Source organism: Ambystoma mexicanum, chromosome 9 (genome assembly GCF_040938575.1).
Source record: "Ambystoma mexicanum isolate Mex_15411 chromosome 9, UKY_AmexF1_1, whole genome shotgun sequence".
Taxonomy (NCBI): Eukaryota; Metazoa; Chordata; class Amphibia; order Caudata; family Ambystomatidae; genus Ambystoma; species Ambystoma mexicanum.
Window position 1 is genome coordinate 833,204,905 of NC_090931.1, and position 21,378 is coordinate 833,226,282.

The following is a 21,378-nucleotide window of genomic DNA, read 5'->3' on the forward strand; positions in this document are numbered from 1 at the left end:
GTGTTCCAGTGAAGCTGGGAAAATGATTAAAAATGAGACACTGCGAAGCATGTATGAGGAGTTGGCAGGTTAAGAGTGCTGTTGAATTGATGGGTAAAAGTAAGGGATTAAGAAGGGATTAAGAAAAAGTGTCTCTGGAGATAGCCATTGAACCAATTTAAAGACTGGGCCCATCCATTTGAGAAGAGGTTGATTATGCAAAGAGAGACAGTCAACGTTGAGACTATGAGGTGAGGTGTGAGAGGAGCCTGGAAGTATATTGCAGGCGTGGGTAGCAAAGTTGAGGATTTTGTCAATGGGTGAAAATGAAAAGAGGAGGAGGCACAGGAGTTGGCTAGCGCTTTTGTGAAATTACTGAGTACAAGTGTGGAGATTAGAGATTTGGTTGAGTTGTAGTAATGTCCGATAGGGTGAGTCTGACGGCAGTGGTGGTTGATGTCATACAATGTTGGAGGCTGAGGCTGCAAATCACAGAGGATGGGGAGCGAAAGTCAGAGTAGAAGTTTATGGCTGCTGGGAGAGGTGGTGGAATATTGTGCACAGGTAGATAGATTACTCTTGTGTTTTAGATGAGTTAAACATGAGACATCAAATGACCATCCAGTGGCAGAGAACATTTCTGGAGAGGTGAGTGGTAAAGTTGTCAAGGAGATGAAGATCGGAGTGCCATTGGCAAAGAGAGGACCTGGACAAGGATGAAATGAGTTTGCCTAAGAAGGTGTACAGTGTAAAGAGGAGGTGATCATGTACATGATCATGTAAAGAGGGCTATGGGGTCCCCATGGGTAAGTAAGTGCCATCAGAGGGGCGTGAGCTCCAAGAGATGGAGAACGATTGGTCTGAAAACTAGGAAACACACCTGTACATAGCTTTGTACTTGATTCCTAGGTTGGAGGGTAGACATGTACGCGGGGTGATCTACAGTGTCCAAGAAAGGGAAATTAGGAGAATTTGGTGTGGTGAGCAGTGGGGAGACATGGACAAGGGCTGTTTCAGTTGAGTGATAGCTATGAAACCTTAATTGGAGTGAGTCAAAGAGAGTGCTAGATTCGAGACAGTGATTGATGTTATTGAATATTGCCCTATCATGACTCTTAGAACAGTGGCACAGAAGAGAGATTGGTTGGTCGTTAATTGGACTAAATGGGTGAAAGGAAGAATGGGCACAACAGTAGCCGTTTATAAGCATTTTGGGAAGATTCCTGATGAGAGTAAGAGGCGAAAGGGAGAGTAGATGTTGAACCCTGTTATAGGTGATATTTTTTTAATTATTTGGGGTGTGAAGGGATAAACAGGAGCACGAGTTCAGTTGGCTGGCATTCAGGCTTGGGTGCGGCTTGAGGAGTCTTTATGCTTTGGATGTCTGTTATGACGAAGACTTTCCAATAAACTTTAATGACTCTGATTATTGCTGTACCTTTATTAAATGTGGGCGCGAAGATATTGTGGTTACATTTAAAGGATGCTGAGAGATCAAGTAGAACCAAGAGGCAGAGGGTCACTATTGTTGGTGATGTGGAGGGCCTCATCAACAACTTGGTTGGTTGATCTTGCATGTGATTTATGATTTCCCATGACTTCTGGAACACTCAAGAAATATGAATGAATGATTTTGAATCAATAACAACCACCAGCTTTGGTCTGGGGAACACGCCATGCTAACATTTGTCAGGTTGATATGCTTTTACAGAAGCAAAACAGCTGTATGCAAATCAGGCTTCATAACACCCAAAAGAGGTCATCCAGCCAGAATTGATAGTCAGATCCATTCCGCACAAGGCCACAAGCAACCCCAAATGTTTCGTTCCCAATGATCCTCATCAGTGAGGTATAGCTTGGGAATCTAAATGCAAACATTGGAAAAGACCCAAACAGCAGTTGTGTTGGTCCGGTACCGTACATTTCACCAAATTCATATTCACCCAATCAGAAATCTTTGAATGTTTCTTTCTTTGAAATGGTAAGCTAAGTAGATACATTTTAAAACATAGATGGGATGGGGTAAGGGGGTAGGATAAGGTAGGAGGAAGTGGGAGTGTGGGGTCTACCCCCGCATAACAAAGAACATTTTAAGAATAAAACATTTGAAGAATTCAACTTTAGGTGAAGTGGATTCCGTGAAATCACAGACATCCGCGTTGGCCAATATCAAAACAACATACAACAATGCCCCCACATTTATTTTTTTTAAGTTTAACTTAACATTCTGTATTATATATGTTCAACAACAATGAATCAATGACATCTTAGAAACTTAAAGGGCCGTTTTATATAATATTGCACTTAATATGATAGTCTTCTGAAAGTATTCCATTACATAGTTGGGTTTATAATCATGTACAAATAGTTTGTAATCAACAATCTAACAAAGCATTATTGTACCCCAAATCAGTTCTTAATATGTCAACACATGTTTTGATGTGCTGGGAAGTGCATTACACCATCATCAGATGGTGGTAGTTGGCACATGTGGCCACCTCTGAAATGAACCCTTGTATGATTGGAAGTCTCTTTAAAATAAATTGGCTGATGTCCATCTCACTTGTTTGGTGGGATTATTTGCTAAATTAGCAATTTGTGAATCAGGGATGCCAAGAAATAGATTAAAGACACCCCAGTGCTTCCAGGAGAAACTGATTATCCTTAAATAAATTGTCAAAAGAGGAATAGATTGCTCCTCTGCCCCCATTGTCCCACATGCTATTTCATGTGGCCATTCGCCAATCACTAAGAACAAGAAAGAGCATTGGCTCATTCTGGGAAAGAGAAATGCACACACCATCCTAGATTTAGGTCTTCAAACTGTGTTTGCTGTGTTTTGATATGTAGAATTAAAATACAGAGACACCTCTAAATATTCCGGTTCCATGTAATAATGTTGCCACAAAAATATCGCCATACAAAAATATCGCCGAAAAAAATGGTCGTTTTTTGTGGCGACATTATTGGATGGAACATGCGGGGGACACCCCCGCAACCTCCACATTTTCTTCTTTTTTGCCCCTGTCGCCATATATATGGTCACCCAAATAATATCGCCACGACATTTTCCCGGCGATATTATTTACGGCGACCATATATGTGGCGATATTATTACCTGATACCAATATTCCAACATAAAACAGCTAAAATAGCTGAAATGTGGACTTACATTTAGGTTCCATCATGTTCAGAAAATGGCATTAGACCACACCACTTTGTGGGGTGGAGGAAGAATGCTTTCATCGTAAGGAAACCTAAAATATATTTCATAATGTCTCAAGAACTTGAAATTAGCATGCATTGCCCAATTCAGGGATGGGTGGTGGTGTCCATTAGATTAGTGCAGTGTTGCTCATTTCTGAAGCACAGTTCAGTGCCAGGGACCCACACATTGTGGTGTCAGTGCACTTTATAAGAACTCAATAATATAACATAACAGATGATGCATTTGACTGGCCTAGCATAGTTTATTGTCAACAAACTGTTGCACTCTGTGACTATTTTCATTATATATCAACATACTTTCAAAATATTGACCCAAAACAAGCAAATAATTAAGCAATATGACCCGAGCGGCGGGGGCATTACCGACTAAGGTAATGCCCTGGGGCCCATAGTTATAGGCCCGAGTGAAGCAAGGGCCTTAAAGAAGGCCCCAGGGCATTACCTGAGTCGGTAATACCCCCACAGCGAGGTTCATATTGCTTTTAGTACCCCGGCCCGCAAGATTTGCGTGACTGGGGCACTAAAGGCATTTTTTCTGTCACGTTTCAGGACAGAAAAAAAAAGCGACCAAGAAAATGGCCGCCGGGAAAGGGAAAACACATTCCTTTTCCATGGCGGCCATTGGGAGCGAACGTGCTGGAAACAGAAGTGTTCCCAGCACGTCCGCTCCCGAAAAAAAAGGAGAAGAAAGTAAGTGGAGTTGGGAGGGAGGGGAAAAAGAAAAGAAAAAAAAAAACGTACCTGCGTCGCCGGCGGGGGACGATGGACGCCTCCAGCCGTGTGGAGGCGTGCAGCAGGGATGGCCCCGCTCCGAGCCTACACGTGGCAGGATGCTGCCATCGGTCCCCACCGGGGACAAAGGAGGCAGAGGGTAAGTGGCGTGGGGAGGGAGGAACGGGAAAACAAAACAAAAAAAGCCTTACCTGAGTCCCCGGCGGGGCTCTGAGCGGGGATGGCCCCTCTTAGAGAGTTGTCATTGGCTGAGAGGCTGCCACGCCCCCCACCGGGTACAATGGCAGTGGAATCCCGGCCAAGGAATTCCCGGCCTGGTAATGCCTCGGCGAGGGTCAATCAGAATGGTTGTTTCATTCTGATTGCACCCTCGCCGGGTACTAAGACTGTATAAGCTTCTATAAACCATTCAAAAAAATCTGCATGATCGATTACAGGATACAATTCCGCTTCCTCTGGGGTCAAAACATGCTTCCCAGCTCTGTGCTTCAGGGTGTCAAACTGCCACAATACCTGTACCACAGAATTGTTCAACCGAGTATTTCTTTGGTGTCAATTGATGGAAAGGAAGAAGTGGGGTTGGATTATGGGCCCACACTTGAGAATAGAGACAGGGTAATAAGCAAGTTCAGATGTTCTTGGATAATTGTGCTGCACCTAGCCTTAATAAATGGCCTGCTACAATTGGCAATCGCTCTCCCTCTGTGTATAATGGCTCAATGATCTCAATAAAAGTGAAAGCAGCAAAGGGAAGTTGCAGCATTCCTCAGCCGGTGAAGTCATGCATCATCCTCACAATGTGCAGTGGGACTCCGGTAACCCCCACAGTGTCCGGTGATGCAAAATCCTTCATCATTGACAATTTACAACTTCAATGCCATGTGAACTCGTGGGAAAAAAAGGTTTTAATTATAGCGTAGAATTGAACGTCTCTACTCTAGACATTGTATTAAAACAATCCCTTCACATTTAAATTGTCTCATGTCTGCCTGCCACCCTACAATACAAATGTAAATGTTGCAAACTGTGGTGACTATTGTTCTCTCAGTCTAAGTCGCCCTGTCCCCATTATCTTTGGGATAGCACCGCCATCGCCGAGCACCTTTTTCTGAGCATAGTGCATGAAACCATAGGGAAGGGAATGTGCAAGCTGGCACGCCTGTCTCTGCCCACATTTCCTTGGCCAGGCCTTCCTCGCTCTGGGAGACCCACCGTGGATTCTGATTCTTACAGTGGGGAAAGAAGCTCGTTCCTCCAGGTCAAGGAGACCTTCAGGGAAGACTAATCACTGCTGTGAGTGCATTTTACATCCTCATATGTCCAGATCCCCTTTCCATATTCATTTGCAGAAGATTCTCAAAGAATATCAGAATTAATGAGTGGGCACATTCACAGACCTACCGAAAATATCTTGCAATACCGACTGACCCAACCTAACACAATAATGTTTTATGAGACAAAGGAGCTATAAGTATGTTCATGTCCCTCTCATGATGAGGTTATTTCAAAGGCTGAACAGGGTGCCATATGCTGGTGAGATGTAGCTTAATAATGGGGTGAGATGAAGACAAGCCATCTCTTTGAGGAGTTCAAGTAAACCTTTGTAGTTGACAAATATTTAAATCAATTTGAACCCCTTCTAAAGCCAGATGAGAGATAAACGGAAGTACGTCATCCAGAGATGGATGAAGAGGATTGATCGCCTTCTCTGAAGGCCAAGGACAACATCTTTTCCATGTGCTCTTGTAATGTGAAAGAGAAGACCCCTCTTTGGCTGCTTGTAGTAACCCCAAAAGCTCAGAAGATAAATTGATGTGGCCGGAGGTGATCTCATCATGGAACAGGCCACTAATGAAGCAATTGTGTGGACTGATGCAGGATCTGGCCCCCCTGGCGAGAAAGAAGCTCCGGGTCAACAGGCAGTAATACATGCTAAGATCAATACATTGATACGAGAATCGCTGTCCATTCCTGAGGGCTCCTGACCTTGTTGAGGACTGTGCGGATGCGTGGAATCAGAGGTATTACATATCCCATTGGATCAAGAAGACATCTCTTTCAGATTGATGGCCCTGACCCACCCCGGAAGCATATGTGTAGCTTTTACTTTGTTGATTTTAGTTGAAAATATATACATCTCTGGTCCTCCAAAAAGAAGGAATAGCACAGTTCTTAAGTTCCCACTCAAAGAGGAATGTGTCTGAGTGGGCTCTGAATGCAGCTTGTGCAGAATTGTTGTGAGGCCCTAGTCCAGATCTCAATTGTCAGAAGCCATAGATGATAGGAGTGCCTAACTGTCCAGTTAAAAACACCTTTCAATGGTGTTGTCTGTGAAGATCAAAGCACTCTTGCTCTGCAAATGGTGAAGGAAGGCTTTCCATGCCAGAAAAATCGCCTTTAGGTCCAAAATACCTATGCGAAGGACCATGTCACAATGAGACCATAAAGCATTAACTTCCACACTCCTCATCACTTCACGCTCACCATACAAGGTCAAGTCTATCATAATCATTATTGCTTGAGTGCGGATGAAAAGGACACCATGAGAGGGATTGTCTAACTGGATCCACCTGTGAAAGTCCTGTTTACCGGAGTGCAAGATCGGAATCAATATGCTTCGAGGTTGAGATTCCTGATCCTGGTGCATCACTCGATGAAGATGAGATGAATTCATCATTACTCTTGCATGTCGGACTGCCTGAACGTAGAAGGCCAGAAGATGGAGAATTCCCTGGAACTTCAATTCCAAAGCCTGGAAATGTAACCCAAATAATATATGTCTGCTCTTCTGAACTCTGGATACAAAGTCTCCCCCCTTCTTCTGTCCATGTGTTCCCTAAAACATGCATGGACCTGAATGGTATCTGCAGAGTCTGGAATACTTCCAGAGGACCGTAATACTTCCAGAGGACCGTAAGCTTAGACCAGCTAATCCTCCAAATAACGATATACGTCTACTCTCCCGTTCCTCAGATGAGCAATCGCGGATGACATTAGTTTGGTAAGTGCTCAAAGGGATGGCCTGGCGCCACAAGGTAGTACCTTATAATAGAAATGATCATGATATGATATATGATGGGTTATTTATAACACGCTTAATACCCGGGGGTTTCTGAGCACGGACCCGGGGATTGAACCTGTATTGCTTGTGTCATCTTGCCTCCAAGGCGAGCACGTTGCCGCTGAGCTATCCTCATGGCCCGCTGTAAGTATGCAGAGGTGACCATGAAAACATGCGCCCTTTCGATCTTTGGAGCTCATCCAGTGCCAGCTGTTGGTACAGATTTGAAATGCTCGCTTGGCAGGTGCCGATTGGACACATGAAGATCTCCAATCATTTAAAACCATTGGTGTTTCTGATGACAAAGAAAGATACAAATAGGCAGTGTCCCGGTTCATCATTTGATGCAGGCTGCGTAGCTCTCAAGAGCAAACGTATGATGACTCTCTTGGATGAAAAAAGGTGGTATATTGTCCATGTTCGTCTCATGCACCCCAACCCTTTTACCCTTTTACTATGTTGCGTTCTCGGCCCAACATTGGTATACATTTTTTTGTTTGAACTTGAAAAAGGTACATGAGAGTTACCCCTTTGGGTACAATCACCAGCGATGTCAGCACAAAAACCTTCTGTTTTTTTAGTCTTACTAGACACCACAGATTCTAGACCCAAAATGTCATTGCACAGTAGTGAAGGCTTTTCACCTGTATTCTTGAAGATCTCATCCTCTCTGCAAATTTGAAGAATTCTTATGGTGCATTAACAATGAGATTGCGGTTTGAAACAAGCGGCATTAACCAAGCTATTCGAGAAAGGTTGGGAACAAAAAACTAACCAGAAGGTGGCCAGAAATAGAGTATACTTGATGCTGACAGAAAAAGGATGAACACCACAAGACCTGGTAAGCAGAGGAGGAGTGTGGAAGGGAAGTCAACATTAATGGAATGTGGGCATTGACACACGTGTCCAGTTTTTCACGCATGCGCACTGCCTTCCCTTAGTTTTAATACTCTATGCTCAGCAAATGGCGCTCCAGTCAGAGGCGTGACAGGATTGTCTCACAAGTGGTGCTTGAAGATAATGCAGTTGGGCCCTCCGCAGTGACATTAACATCTGTAAATGCCCACACAGTGCTGCTGAGTGGACATGGACAGATTTTGCAGTGGGCCTTGCCCTCTCAAGCCCTCACCTGTCTACGGCTCTGGCTCCAGTCCAGCAGTAGGGCTTTTATCTCCAGATTAATGGAACATGAGAGGAGCCCGGACATAGGGGGACCTGAACATAAGGGGACATATAATATATATGATCTATAGACAGCGTGCCTGAGCCTTCTTTCATATACCCGGAAGGAGTACAGTGTTTGCTGTTTTTAAAACAATATAAAAAGTGCACTAAAACACAAAGCAAAATGTAGTGTTACTTAGTGACGGGACTGCGGCTATGCTTCTCTTGGCAAATGGCTTTCATACCGACAAGGTTGGGGTCAGCTATACACATGTGTATTCCCTTTTTTCAGACAAAGGGGTTCAAATCTATTGTTTGGCGCCTCGTTTACAAGATGAAAATTGTTTTACTGCCATATAGGGCAGGAGGACTGAACCTCACCTCCGAGGGAAAAGTGTGGGATATTTTGTGTATAAGGTTATGGTGAGGGCATAGGAAGATAGAAACTCCAAGAATCCTGGCAATGCTGCAGAATAGTCTATAGAACGGTGTTTGGGTGGACTACACGAAATTCCGGCTATTCTGGAAGGTTGCATAGACCTAGAACCACCATGCACTGCTTCTGCCCATTTGCAGATGGAAGTAAAGAATTCTGTACAATTTACTTCAGGCAGTTCAGGGTCTTTCCAGAATTGGGCAATTTCTCCCAGAACCAGCCAAATTTATTTATTTATTTATTTATTTATTTATTTATTTACGCATAGCCGAATGCTTTGTATATACAGGACAATAACATACAGTAAAATACATTTTAAAAAAAAACAAATCATATCACATAAAACAACGTCAGCATGATCAATAAGTAAAAACATAGTGGACATTCATCTGCTTAAATAGATTCTCTACTGTTGAAACATAAATAGAAGATTACTGTTAAGATCAGCATTGCAGAAGGTTAAACATTTCGACACATTTTCAGTAAAACTTCACCATGACAAATATGAAGTTATGGTCTGATCCGTCTAGAAAATCAAGCCAGAGAGAAGACAGATCAGCGCAGGTAAAATGATTTATGGAATGATAAAATAGCTTTCACGAATATGGCATAAGTTCTCGCATGTGATTAGTAAATGTTCCAGGTCAGCCAAATTGCAGTTGGTTTTGCACTTCGTGTTTCTATGCTAATGGGAGTTTGTTTCATGCAGATGCATTAGTTTCCATATGCTAGTGTGATTCTGCAATCACATTACATGATTTTGTGAAGAAAAACAAAAAAAGAATAAACACACTTAGCTAAGAAAGGTTGCCCTCGAATGAACAGTACAGCTATTCTCAAAGTCCTTTTGACAAATGTGATCAATTTAGCGCATGGCCACGGCGCAAGTCACTAGTGACAACAGACTGGCATTGCCGTCTACTGTTTGTGACCTGTGACAGCAACTTTGTGATCATTGATATACCTTGATAAATTCAGAGCTAACTCTGGCTGCTTTTTATAGAAACATTCAACACCAGCCTTAGCCGAGCTGAACGTGTTAGAAAAGAAATGATGTCTGCAATGTGCTTTGTTTGTGGTCTTGATGTCAATTCCTTTTTCCGTTCCACCACCCTAATCCGCCCCCAAGAAGAAGAGGCAGTTGGGGTACCTGCGGCGGAGGAAGAGGAGCTGTCCATCCTTCCTGAAAAGGAGCAGGGTGCAGAGAGTGGGCCACCTGAGCCCTCCGCTGGGACCGAGGGCTTGAGTGAAACTCAGGTGGACTCCAGCAGGGGGAACACTGAAAGCCAGGAGGAAAGTGTGCCGAGTGCAGCCTCCCACAGCCCAAGTGTACCGCTGGGGGAGGAAGCTTCTACGGCAGTGCCTTCCTTACCTGAGGAAGGTGTGTCTTTTGAAGGCATTGCATGTGTATGCCTGGTTTGAGATGTTACTTGCCTGTACGCTTGTCAAGGCTTTGCATAGTTCCCCAGTGCGATCGGTCATTCCTGTTCTGAACGAAACCTTTCCTGTTATGATCTACATTGTTTACATTACTGCATTATAATATAAAAGTTCAGCAGAATGTCTTCCCGCGTCATTTCCTGTTTTGATCTACCTCATTTCCTGTTCTGTGCCACTCCATTTCCGGTTCTTAGTTACCTTATTCTCTGATCTCTTCTATCCACTTTCCTCTCCTGATATTCCTCATTTCCTTTTATGAACTGCATTGTTTACATTACTGCATTATAATATAAAAGTTCAGCAGAATGTCTTTCCGCGTCATTTCCTGTTTTGATCTACCTCATTTCCTGTTCTGTGCCACTCCATTTCCGGTTCTTAGTTACCTTATTCTCTGATCTGTTCTATCCTGATATTCCTCATTTCCTTTTATGAACTGCATTGCTTCTTGTTTCGGTCAACACTGCCAATGCGCTGCTCCCAGAAATCCACTGAGGTGGATCTGATGTCGACATGCTTGAAAAGATACCCGTTTGGCACCTCTGCAGCTAGCGCCTGGCTTGGCTCTGCCATGATGCACAATGCTTGCCGCGGAAGGGTTTTGCTACATTGGTCTTTTTCTCTCATCTCAGATGCGTTTGCCAGTCACATTGCTGATACCAGTATACCATTTTGTTTTGCAGTTTGATTTTGCTATTGAGGTTGGCATTTCCATGTAGTGAAGCTGACTGCAGAGCTGCCTGTGTTCCTAGTCTGCATCCTTTCATTCATTTGTGCTTTGCATTATGGTTTCATCGGCCTGCTGCCAATGCAGATATTGCTTTATGTCATTTCTGTTCCAATCATTGCACACAAGCCTGTGCGACTTGCAATCATTGCGTTGCTGCGAAGGCTCTTGTGAGAATACACTTGCAGTCCGATTTCACTGCTCATGCCGCAAGGGTGGCACAGGTAAGATTTGTCAAAAAACAACCCTTCCCAAGGCATTTGAATTTGCATTTTTCAGGATTCCTTCAACATCAGTAATCTCGTTCGGACAACCAGATTCATAACACAATGGATTTCAAGATGGCTGCCATTCATTCAAGCAGAGAAAACAACCTGTTAGCTGACACACACGAGTCCTTTTGGCAACATTAGGCAAACATGAGTGTTTTACCTGCCTGACAAGTCAGCATACTTTTGTTATGTGTCCAGAGCCAATCCGGCCTACAGGAAATGGAAAGGTATTTCAGTAGGCCGGCACACCGGAAAGCACAGAAGGACTGATAAACCTTTGCGCCCACCTGGTATTTTACTGCCTCTGCCCTAGCCCTCTACGTCTTTCAGAGGTACCTGCCTCGATGAAATCTTTTGATTTGCCCATTGGCCAGGTGTCCCGTTTCAACTCTGTCACACCAATAGGCTATATTGCGTTTGTAATTCAGGCCAAAAACATGTAGTGAAAAAGAAAGTACAATAATCCAAAATAACAAAGGAAAGCAGACAGCACATTTATTTTGCAAAAATCTGTTTATTAGATTTCAAAAGAACCCAGAAAGATGGCAATTGACATCACCTTGGAATGTTATTATCTATGTCTATCATCGCCACAAAAACATGACATTTCCTAATACGAATACATAACCCAGAACACTCATTTTTATAACTGTCCTCCTCACCCAAATACTTGCAATAGCGACACGTCTCCAGCCCATGAAGCTCCCTCATGTGGTAACATAGGAAAGCAAAAGGTTGGGGTGGAAGGAGTTAAAGGCGCATGGGCAGGTAGAAGATGAACCAGCACATAAACATGAAGCCAGGAGTATTATTCCTCTAGGCCCCGCCATCCGGCCAATGATCAGTTTGGACGGCAAGGTCCATAGGGCCAGAGGAATTTAGGAGCGCATCAAGAAATTAAAGGCAAGGATTCCCAGCTTGAATCACCTGAAATCAGTACAGTCATCAGTGCTAGTCCCTTTTCTACAGCAACTCCAAGACGTCACCAGCACAACTGCAATGACTGTTCTATATCGTGTTGTGTGACAGTGGAAAAGCCCTCCTCAACCCCACCGCATCCCTTTCCCACGCCTTTACGATTGTCTCATTGAACTGAGTTCTCCATATAACTTGGAAGAAGTGCCCTGCCCACTTCTGGAGGAAAGCCCAGTCGTCATATTTTGATACCTTTGGTCAGATTTTCAAGGTGTTGAAATGTCGTCGACTCTGTTTGCTTGCCTTCTATTGTTTGCAGCATTGCGTACACCCGAGTGACCTCTGTGACTATTACTTGAAGGGCGTGTTCCACCCCGCTAACCTCATCATAATCATCTCCAATTTACCTTCCACAGCTCTCAGCGCAGTGCTGATGTCGTTTATCTTCTGTCTCAAAACTGTAATGGCTGCGATGAGCTGCTGCTCTCCTGCCGTGGGGTGGGTTCCTCTGCTATCGGAAGCATCTTCCTCACGGTATGAATCAACAGTCTGGGCTTAAAGAATTCGTGTTTCTCAGGTCCATCTTGAGTGGTTTCTTCCTAAATCTGAGGTACATCTTCCAAAAGGTAACAATTGTCTTCAGGAGGAGAGGGCGATTGTACTATTCGCTCCTTTAGAGCTCAGCTCGGCACTCCATCTGAGTTGCCAGCACCGCAAGATAAAGCCTGCCCACCTCATATTTGTAAAATCGACCGATCAAAGACTTAATTCCTCCCAGGCTGACCTCTCTTCCTTCATACCTTCAGCATATCCCACAGCTCACCCGGCAGCTCTTCCCTTCACTCCTCTCCATCACTCCTTGTAGGCCCCCCAGGGCCCACCACTAAGTCTCCCTGGTTAAGGCGCCTCAGCCGTGATGTCATCTTGCGGATCATCTAATTAGATGCATGCTTCCAGAGACTCTACCGGCTGGAACGGGATGACGCCCCAAGGGCCATCAGCATTTTACGGTGTCCTCTGCAGGCCAAGCAGCAAGGAACAAAGTCTCTCCTAGGTTGCACATGTTCATGAATTTATTGGAAAGATCACCTGCCCATGTTTTCATCTGTTTGTAGGGTTCTTAGTGAGCTGAGGATCATACAATAAAATAACCCTTAAAACTCTAGAACGATGACTAGCCTGGATTAGTAACAGATAACTTGTTAGACAAAGGGACAAGAGTGTTTATGGCAGTGCAGTGTTTATTATGCCGAACGTTCAGAGTCAAACGTTTCCCTTTGAAATAAAATTGTCCGATCGATGTCCTATACTCTCAAGCATGTCTCAAGACGCAGTGTAAAATTGGCCCTCTACCTCTCACAAACTTCCTCCCGATTCAATGTGCAACCAGTCCCTTCTATTTCTTAATCATCTGACTCCCAAATTCTTCCTCGAGAGCCAGTGCACAATCAATCGCCCTCTTCCACTTCGCGACTTCGAGTATATCCTTCTGTTGCCAACTAGCAGGAACATCCATGAGGTACAATGGGCCGTCATCTTCTGTATCAGTCAGTCAGTCTCTCCTCCTCAAGCACTTCATCGAGATGCTATGTGCACAGACCACTGTTACCCACACACACACACACACATTCCAAACCTTTCTTTCCTTGTGCACCAGTCTACCCCAGAAGATGCCAGGAACAGGGTTTGTTTTTTGACCGCATCTCTTATACTCAACATCCTCAAAACTCTCTGCTGTCTCATCTACATGTCAAAGTGACTGGAACTAACTGTTCCTCTTTGTAAGGACTGCTTTCTTTGTTCGCACAATGCTTTGCAGTTGACCCCCTTTCAGTCAGCTATGTGAGTCACTCCTCACACTCAATGCCCGTAGCACGAAATTGATGCAAAGCAACGAAGGTGCACCCTAAACTAGAACATTTAGAATGGATTAGCATATGTTACATTCCTAAATTCGGTTCCATGTGATAAAACCGCGGCAAAAAGGCAGTGGTTTTGCCGCCGCAATCCATGTAAAGGATGCAGGTGACACCCCCACAACCTCTGGACCCAATATACCATTTAAGGGAAGCGGGGGACACCCCCGCAACCCCTGCTCCCCTTAAATGGTATAATGGGGTACACCTTTACCTGGTCAAACCACAGCATTTTTGCAGCGATTTTTTGCACAGGCAAAATTTATGCCGCAATTTTATCACTGCATACCCTAAAGTCTTGATATAGCAAAACAGACTTTGCACAAAGTAGGCCAGCTATTGCTTTTACAAAAATCTGGAGGATTCCTACACATTTCTGCACAGAAAGTCGGCCACTCGGACATGGTATCTGCAGAATGCTCAAGTAACAATACTAGAAGCAACAAATATAAACTCACAGACGTTCCCTTCCCATGATTAACAATATACACACTGAAGCTGCAGCTTTCTTTACTTCCCTTCCTCCACTCAGACACTAATGTCACCAAGTGCACTCCCTTTCTAATGTGTGTTTTGTGAAAGGCTGGGTCTCAGACTGGGGTGGTAGTGGTTGAGGAGAGTATCCGCTGCCACTGCGCTGTCGACATAAACTATCGAGAAGACAGAAGATCACAAGTGACCAACCTTGTCCTTCAGCACATATGCTTTCCACAAAGCGGTGCTTGGGTATCCAGCTGCTTTCTGGAAAGACATTTGTCAAAGAAGAAACTGGAATGCACACATGACATGAATGTTCAGTCTTTGAGCTCATCCAAGCATGTAGAAGCGAAGGATAACTGGCTTTTTTTGCTGAACACAGTCAGACCTGGTTAATTGTTTTATTGTGTCCCCAACAGGCAAATGACACCTTCAGTATTAGCATATGCCAGGCTCACCTGGAATACTTGTTTCACCCTGGCCTATTTTGGCTCATGCTGACAGGTCATTAATAGAGAAGCCCGCCCGCAATTGCAGGTGTTAACAACGCAGTCTAAAGACTGTAATAGCTCATCTAAGCAAGCATATCGAAGTGGTACTGAGTATTGAGTCTGTATGACCATAATAGATTTAGCAGAGTCATCGGCCAATCTGATAGACACATTTCATGCTTATTACCTGGAGAAAATTAAATGTTATGCTTTTTGCATATCTGTTCTACAAATCAGCCCGTTGTAGTGGTCTTCCTTGGCCAATGTCGTCAAGTGTCACCCCATTGCCTTTGTTCTCAGCATGCCTATCATTAGGTTGCAAGTGATCCATCGTCATGCACTTAGCCACATTAAAACTATTCTGTAACCAGCCTTTCTGTTTCCAAGGGTTTCCAGATCCCTTTAGAATATTGGTTCTATGTCATATCATCCACGGTCGTTTTTTTCGAGGGGTGTTTTTACGAAAACATTGTTCTGTAAAAAGTAATCGAAATTTGTTTTTTTTATTTGGGGGGGGTTCCCTCCCAAGTCCCCTCTCCCCTGCTTATTTTTTATTGGTCCCAACGCCCCCACACCCAACTCTTTATCTGACCTTTCCCACCCTCAAATTATTTAGTGAAAACACCTGCCGAAAAAAAACAACTGTCGATGAAACGACATTGTACCAGACTATTAGCAACCCTATTCTGAAAGAATGGTTTCACCCAGTTTTGCATAATCAGTAAGCAGAGACACATTACCTCAGAAATCACCAGAAGAAGTTAGCTCGTACGTTCTCGCACAGGGCAACCTGCCTTCAACATGAAGCCATCCCTGCCGCCTGGTAAAAACCTTTGCAAGCAGCGCTCATGAATTGTGTGAACGTTTGCGACTTGCATACAGTTCTGTTCCACCGAAGACTAGCAGGGAGCCTGATACTGATCATTCAAAAGATGTGCACATCCAGGGGCCATTTTAGGTAGTACTGACCAGGTCTGACTGTAAAAGCTATTTGTTAAAAAGTGCTGCCATTGCCATGAATCTGCGTGTGGTGATCGTGCTGCATGCTTCCATCAGTGTTCTCCCTCCCATCCGTTCATCATTGAGTGCCATCACTTTACATTTCGAGCTTGCTTGTCGCATGTAAAAAAAAAAAAAAAAGATTCAACCAAACCACTTAAGATTTACTTACAGCCTCGAAGATGGAGATCCATGGGGAGACCTGCCCAGGCCTTTTTGCTGATGAACCCGTAATCAAAAAGGAAGGTGTGACCCAGGTGGGCAATAAGACTGATGACGAGGCAAAATCAGAGGACGTGACCCTGCACACCATGCAAAGAGAGCCTGCAGAACAAAAGGACTTTCTCAACAGAGAAGAACTCCCAGGGCTATCGGAACAGAAAAAGGACCAACAAGTTGTCTCACACAAAGAGGATATGTGTTTTGTAGAATCAAGTATTAATGAGACCGCAGCGCCCCCAATGTTTCAGGAACAACAAGACATGCCTGCTGAAATGCCAAAGATGAGCACAGCGGATGAAAGGAGTGTCGAAGGTGACATCTCAGGCAGCGAAGCAGCCACCAAAAAAGACACATTTGACATTGTGGAGTCTCACACGAGTCCTCAAGTGGACAGTCTTTCACCTGTGCTCCTGCAGAACACCAGTGCAGGCCCGTGTCTTTCTTTCGGGACTGCGGCTGAGGCAGGTGCTCTTGTGAAAGGTGAACCTTCAGCACCAGTGCCACCAGTTGCTGTGGAGAAAGTCCCGCCTCATGATTCTGAGGTGTACAGTGGAAGCATTGACGAGCTCGCTGACCAACCAACTGCCAAAGAAAGCCCTACAGACATTGAGAAAGATAAAGAGTTTGGGGCAGGTGTCCCTGTGGCGGCTGCTCCTTCAGCAGACACCCAAAAGCTGAGCATAGAAGAAAGCTCTGCTTTCCAGGCTTCTGGCACGGAAGAAGCAGACGACATTGGGGAGCAAATGAGAGACGAGGAAGATGAGTACTCTGATTCCTACTTTTTCAAAGCTCCCGACTTTGATAAAAGTGGCACTTGTCAAAATCAGGATGAGAGACCAACTGGTCACTATGAAGGTAGTGTCAGAGAGGACGACCACCAAAAGGTACCAGATGTATTAAAAGGGGTGGAGACAAGCCCTGAACCACTTAGTGTTTTCCTAGTCAGCGATGACCCAAACCAAGTGCCAAAAAGCCAAAAATCTGATGAAGCACTGACAAGTCCTAAGCAACCGCTTGATCAAATTGAAGTAGTCAGGGAGGAAGCAGATTACTCCCAAGTAGCAGAAGGTGTCCTGGAGATGCAGAGCACTCTGGTGGCTGCTAAGGACACTACGCACACACTTTCACAAGGGCACGATCCCGAAAAGAACATTCGGAATACAGTCTCCGTTTCCGAAACCACCGACCGAGATATCCATTTAGGAGAAGATAAGTCTGGGATGTCAACCTATTTTGAAACATCTGCTTTGCAAGACGATGCAACAAAGAGCAGCTTGGAACAAGGCAGTGATTATTACGAACTTAGCAACATCAAGGAAAGGGTGCACGAGCCTTGCAAAATTCCTGTTATCTCTAAAGATGAAGAGGAGGAGGAGGAGGAAGAGGAGGAAGACTTTGATGATGAAGACCTAAATCCAATGGGCAGAAAGGACAGTGGGCCGTCTCATGAGATGGGCTATAGTACTCTTGCACAGGGCTTTCCGGTAGACAAATCTCCAAGCAGGCACCCCAAAAGAGATCGAATATTCACCATTGACCCCAAAGATTATTCAGATCGATCAGAATACCTCAATAAAAATAAAGATGATTTAACTCTTAGCAGAAGTCTGGGGCTCGGTGGCAGATCTGCGATTGAACAGAGAAGCATGTCTATTAACCTCCCAATGTCCTGCCTGGATTCCTTAGCATTAGGGATTAGCTATGCCCGAGCACATGGTCATGACCTTTCCCCCCTTGCTACAGATATTCTCTCCAACACAAGTGGCAGTATGGACGAAGGGGGTGAGGATCTACCAGAAGTAACCCCATCCCTGGACAGAGTGCCCAGTTTAGCAGAAGATGTTGACCAGGAAGAGGAGCAGGGTAATGATGAGGAGGACAAAGCGACAGAAGAAGCGACTATTGAGGTGGCACCCTTGTCTGAATCGCCATTACTGCCAAAAGAATATTACAAAAATGGAGCTGTGATGGCCCCTGACTTGCCGGAGATGCTAGACCTAGCAGGCACTACGACAACACTAGATGCTGTAAAGACAGAGGCTGATGTCAATGCAAGGAAATCTGCTCCTTCTGAAATCATCATTGATGATACAAATATGTTGCAGCCACCTGATGACAGCCAGCTGCTTGTAAAAACTGACAGCCTGCAAGAAGATTTAGGCTACTGTGTGTTTAACAAGTACACTGTCCCATTGCCATCCCCTGTCCAGGATAGTGAGAGTTTGGCATGTGGAATGAGCACCCTGTATGAAGGTATAGATGAAAAGATACGCAGAGGGGAGGTAGCAGACCCATCCATGGTGGGAGTAAAGTTAGCAGCAGCTGAAAGGTCCCAGGGGAAAGTTAGTGGTGAAACAACAGATTTGGAACCACAGGCATTTGCAGAACCAGAGAAGAAGAGCTGGGACATGGAGACAGAGAGAATAGGTGGCGATAAACTTCACACTGTCCTCGAAAAAAGTGAAGACCACACTGAGTTGCAAGAACTATCAGAAGAAAATGAAACCTTCAAGCATGAGACAGTATGTGTGGATGTTGCACAAAAGCAGAAAGAACCCGTGCCTTCTGACAAAGATTATGAAAGCCGTCCTGGTGATGTTGCACAATTGGCTTCTGCAGGTGACAAAGGGTTAGTTGATGATGTTGGTGAGTCAAAGGGTGACTTTCAGACAGGCGGTGAAAGAGATGACAAGTGCCATAGTCCTGCCCCAGAGGTGGACAGCAGAGGAGATGCAGGAATCACACAGGAAGCCTACCTTGGGGTAATACCAGAGCCATGTCCTGTGGTCAAAGAACCTCATGGCTCGCCACATATTGAGATAAGCGAGTCAGTCACAGATTTAGTGGAGCACGTGCCCGATTCAAAAAATGCAACTGCACCTGAAGATCAACAGGCAAAAGTGCTGGAAGAGGAGCAGGAAACCTGCTTAGCAAAGGCATCAGAGGAGGACAGTACAGCTGCCTTAGATGAAGCAAGCCTTGTGAAGGATGACTGTAAAACATCAGAGGCTGAACTGAAAGAGAAAGGAACTAAGCCGGACTTGGTGCACCAGGAGGCCGTTGACAAAGAAGAATCATATGAATCTAGCGGGGAACATGATCATACCCAAGAGCCCTTGACACCCGGCAAAGCAGATGATGTTCACCTTGAAGAGCCTCCTAAAGCTCAAGCTGTTTCCCCTCAGTCCACAGTGGAACTGTCAGCTGAGGAGGCAGGTGTTGATGGCTCTGTAGAGGAGGAGAGAGCCAGCATGGAGGTATCAGACAGTAAGCCTCAGGAGGAATCGACTCTGCCAACCGAGTCCACGCGCGCCATAGAGGCCGTGCAACCAGAGGTGGCCCCAGAAGTAATTGAAGAGCACGAGGCAGAGTCACCCAAGAAAGAGGTCACATTGGACGTAACACCAGAAGCGCCACAAGAGCCCGATTCAGAGCCCACAGCCTCGGATGAAGGGCTCATCAAGGCTGACATGCCTGAGTTGAGAGGAGTCATAGAATCAGTGGTCACAGTGGAAGATGACTTTATTATGGTGCTGCAAACTACTGTCGATGAAGGGGAGTCTTCTTCACACAGTGTCCGCTTTGCTGGCAGCATACCTGCCGAAGAAGTGGACCTCCCTGGTACTCAGGAGGAAGCAGCAGAAATTGAAGAGGAGGAAGAGGTCCAGGCAGAGCCTGAAGAGGAGGAAGAGGTCCAGGCAGAGCCTGAAGAGGAGGAAGAGGTCCAGGCAGAGCCTGAAGAGGAGGAAGAGGTCCAGGCAGAGCCTCAAGAGGGTTGTCCGGATGCGCCAGCTTCACCCGAGAAGGAAGAGGCACCTTACACAGAATACAAGACGGAGACTAATGATGACTACAGGGATGAAACAACCATCGATGACTCCATCATGGACACTGACAGCGTCTGGGTGGATACACAAGGTGTGATTTCTCTTTATATTCTTATATTTGTGTACGAATAATGGGAATCACCAATGTGAAGAATTGTGTTACAATATAGGGCCGCATTCTTCAAAATGATGTGTTTCTCTCAGTGTGTATGGGGTCAAGACCTTGAAAATAGAGTTTTAGTTCTACAGTATCTGTAGCATGTTCTCTAATGCTATCACAAGTCTTTTCATGAGTAGTCTGTTACTCTCCCGCTAACACAGACACTGTCAACCCAGCTTAGAATCTTTTCAAACGGCTTTAATTTATCTTTTGTCTTTGCACAATTATTCAAAAGTGGATTTGAAAACAAACTCTACTGGGTTCTTAATGTTTCCCCTTCTCTTTGGAGTTTAGTTCATTCCATCCTGGCCATAACCTTAAGGGAAACATGAGCTTCCAATTCCAGCCCAATCCCCAATGATGAGCTGGCTCTGTGGAAGCCTACAGTTCTCCACTGAATGTTTCTATTCTCGTGGATGCCACTGATTTGTCATTTATTCAGTAACTCAGCCCAGCCCTGTCTTTTCTGCTCCTCCTCTCCATCCTAATAGTGCTGTGCTCGTGTTAGTACATGAGACTGCATGCCTGGAGATCTTGCACCTAGATTTCCTTGACATAGATTTCTCATACAATTTCAGCCTTACTATTTAATATTTAGTGATATATAAAAGATGTCCACTGTCTTCTCCCATGATCAGTTCTTTACTTAAATCAGGGAACTTCTTTTCTCCCTGTCTGGGCAGCTTCAGAATGTCCTCACTCACAGTGGACTATCGTACACCTTTCTCCTCAGTCGACGTCAATCAAATGGGGATGGACTCAATCAGGAGAGACAAATCCATCCTGATGGGTGTTAGATGGTTCACTTTCTTTGTAGATTGAAACCATCAACTCAAGTATGCAGTTAACACTGAGTAAATGACAGACCATACCCGAGCAAAAACCCTCAGCCCACATATTCCTAATAACAGACTCAATGTATATTGCAATCATCACTTCTATGATGTTGCTTAAACTAACCAATTAGTGTCGTACATGTCCTTTGTTCATATAGATGTAAGATACAGTTCATGTTTTTACATTATAGGTGCCATGTCCCTCAGATAAATACCCAAACACCTTTCATCCACTTGAGACATAAGACCTCAGAAAGGCTACAGACCTTCTCGTTGCATGAGAGACCCTAGCACAGACATTTACACTGGGAGACCTAGCCCAAGTCTTCATGACAGATCGCATCACACATACAGTACTGACCATACTAGCCCTGAACACACAAACCCCTATGACATAGCTCAGCCTATATGTTTACATGACAGGCCAATCTAGCTTATGTAGACACCAGAAGCGCTCTCAGTCTAGTTTGTTACTATGAACAAAACAGCCTCAGTTATT

The 21,378-nt window shown here is 44.7% G+C and overlaps 1 protein-coding gene across 18 annotated transcripts in view; it reads left to right on the forward strand.

Annotated features, from left to right (window-relative positions):
• MAP2 (microtubule associated protein 2) overlaps positions 1 to 21,378 on the forward strand; it is a 680,541-nt gene that overhangs the window by 341,412 nt on the left and 317,751 nt on the right. For 10 of the 18 annotated variants that reach the window (XM_069615866.1, XM_069615867.1, XM_069615868.1 and 7 more), the window contains 2 exons: positions 9,730 to 9,981; positions 16,009 to 19,974. The exons of 6 other annotated variants lie outside the window; for them this stretch is intronic. In XM_069615866.1, coding sequence (XP_069471967.1) covers positions 9,730 to 9,981; positions 16,009 to 19,974 — 4,218 coding nt within the window. The remainder of the gene's footprint in view (positions 1 to 9,729; positions 9,982 to 16,008; positions 19,975 to 21,378) is intronic. 2 more of the 18 variants (XM_069615878.1, XM_069615882.1) reach the window with 2 other exon arrangements.